We start from the raw sequence: 2795 nt of genomic DNA, 5'->3' as shown, positions 1-2795 counted from the left end.
TTTCGACTGTTCAATATCAAAAAATACGAATTTAACACTTCCACTGCTATTTTGGCGACTTGTCCGTTGTATTGTAATGCAAACGAAGTGAACATCTCAAAGAGGAAACTACCTATTTGGTCATACACATAGAAGAGTTTGTGTTTGTTGCAATTTAAAAGAACGATGATGTAGTTCATCGTCTTTTGTGGTAGTCGCTCGTGGTTCAACTCGTCTTGAATGACCTCACAGTACCTTTTAATAAACTCGACAAACCCTCGCGGGGAGAGGCCAGTCCCTTTAAAGATCTCTTGTAACAAAATTTCGTTCGGGCACTCGACGCAGACCACATTAGTACTCAACACTGTATTTGTATTCGCAGTATAATGTGGATGTGTTTGAATGTATTTATTATACCGCAGTGTTCTGAAATGTGTTGGTATAGTCTGGACGTTCGTTGTATTCCCGTCAAGCATTCGACAAAAGAGGGTGAGTGGGAGTCTCCACACCACTTCCAAATAGTCCCCAAAGGTATATGCAAACTGCAACACAAGAAGTGCAGCCTTCCTTCTCTGAAATTTAGGTACGCCTCCATTCTGTGACCATTCACACAGAATTTCCAGTAATGTTTGAAGTTCATTTGTGGCGTGTGAAAACATCGAAAAGACAAGTAACGACGTCATCTCTTGGAAGACATCAACTTGAATAGTGTAAAGTACTTGTAACCCACTCAAAAGTGAACTGAAACAGCTTTGGAACATATCGACGTCGTCATCCGATATTTGGGGAAGTGTCATTTTCGTGAACGGCTCTTCCACAATCGAGTCGTACAGTTGCATTAAAGTCTCGATGTGGTCGATTCCGTTGTTATCCGCTCGCCTCACAAAGTCGTTGAAATCAGCGACCACTGGTCTATCGCATTGGTCCAAAGAAAACAGTAACGACAATCGAATAAAGCTCTCAGTCGTACTTGTACTGATGTTAGTACCACCCACATCGCCTTTTGTGTTTGATATCTTTGTGTTATTCGTAGTGAATATCTCAGTTAATACTTTGACAAACACGTCAAATGAATAACTGTCATTTGGCAATTTGAATCGCGACAAGATGTCGAGTATGGTCTTATAAATCCCATTACTCGTCTCATTCAATTTGATGTATTCGGATAACACCTCTTCATTATTCGTCAAGTAAAACCCTACCGCAGTACTTTCCAATGTTTTGTCCTTCAATAAATAGTTTGCAATAACAATCGGTTTACTCGATGGACACAATTCCACAGCCTTTTTAATTGGTCCAATATAGTAATTGGGGTGTTTACTCTCCTCTATAAGTGTGTAGGTCTCCACTGTTTTAGAAAACGTCTCGATACACCGTTTCAAGCCTTCTTCGCATATCAAACTGGACACTCCAACATTCGCTGAAAACGTTGCGACAATTGTTCTGAACACGGCACTCCCAAGTGAGTCTTTGTCATACAACAAGTAAATTGCCTTCAATGTATCTCTCGAATGGGTCAACCTCAGAAGTGCGCTTGCAGCCAATTTGTTTTGGTTCGAAAATTCCGTTACAATCCCATACACAATTTGCCGACATTCATTTTTGAAATGCGAGCCGTGTCGTGTCAAAAGGATTCCGAGCATGTCCGAACACAGCTCCGCAATTCTCAAATTGCACAGCGCAGACGTTTTAAACATCTTCACTAGGGCTTCTTTGATGTGTGTGGTCAGTGCATTTGGTTTACAATTGAACAATACTATATTAATCATTTCTATAGCAACCTCTTTGCATGTAATGTCAGTCTTTAAGCTCTTCTGGTCAAGCTTCAATATCGTTCTTTTCGCCTTTTCTAATTGACTGTTCAGATCTGCCCACGGGGTAGTCGCAGTGACCAACAGTTGAGTTAAAATAGCCTGCACTTTCGATTGGTGGACACTTTCTTTTTCATCGCTCGCATCCTCCTCTGGCGACATCGAAGAGAGACTTCTTTTCACATAACTGGACGTGTTACTGACTCCTGGCGTATTACAATTTCTCATGAAGGTGTGGGTTGACAGAGTTAATGGAACTGGTCGAGTGATTGTTACACCGAACGCTGGTGATATGAGTGGTGACGGTGATGGGGGGAATATGACTGGTGATACGTTAGAGTTAGTCTGTGATCCATAATTCCTAATGAATGCTTTGACGTAGTCTGTGAGTACACTTTTTGGGTCGCATTGTGATAACAAATTAGGTGAGAATGAAGAGATGACGACCGAGTCGATGAGGTAACTGAGTACTTTAATATGGGAGACGTTGTCCAGTTGGAATTTAGAAGACTGAAACACTATTTTGGTTGAAAGGAGTAACACGGGGGTGTTATTAGGGACAAAGGTCTCCAAAAATGTTTTTAAAAATGTTTTGAATGTTTTTGAAGAGAGGAAGAGTGGGTCTAAGATTGGAAGGAGTGAACTGACTAAACCCGGTTTGAGGGGTTGAGTCGCTGCTATTTGTGGTAAAAGTACTTGAAGAGCTTTTTGAACTTTGTCAGTGTGCGGTTTAGTGGTGGAAAGAATCGACTTGAGAGACTGGAGTGACGAGGAAAATTGGCGTGGTAAATGCTTGGAAAGGTCGGAAATGTTGTTTGAAAGAGCATTTTGCTCCATCACCAATTCTGTATTAGTAGTTGTTTATTACTTACTTTTAGTATGAAAAACAATTTATAATTGTTTTGTCATTATTTACTGGAATGTAAAATAAAAACTAATATCTATTATAATTTATTATATTTATACTATTTTTGTTAATAGTTAAAATGACCAGGCATTTTTTCT

General features: G+C 39.9%; 1 protein-coding gene across 1 annotated transcript; it reads right to left on the bottom strand.

Moving 5' to 3' along the window:
* Nucleotides 1-7: 7 nt before the first annotated feature.
* On the bottom strand, nt 8-2633 carry EIN_416840 (Sec7 domain containing protein; the record flags this gene model as incomplete). The annotated part of the gene is made up of 1 exon (XM_004182913.1): nt 8-2633. A coding segment is annotated over one exon (2626 nt), but the record flags the coding sequence as incomplete, so codon positions are not given.
* Between the last annotated feature and the right edge of the window lie 162 nt (nt 2634-2795).

The sequence above is a fragment of the Entamoeba invadens genome (genome assembly GCF_000330505.1).
Source record: "Entamoeba invadens IP1 unplaced genomic scaffold scaff_1105074726525, whole genome shotgun sequence".
Lineage (NCBI taxonomy): Eukaryota > Evosea > Mastigamoebida > Endamoebidae > Entamoeba > Entamoeba invadens.
This window is presented reverse-complemented; position numbering and strand designations above follow the sequence as displayed.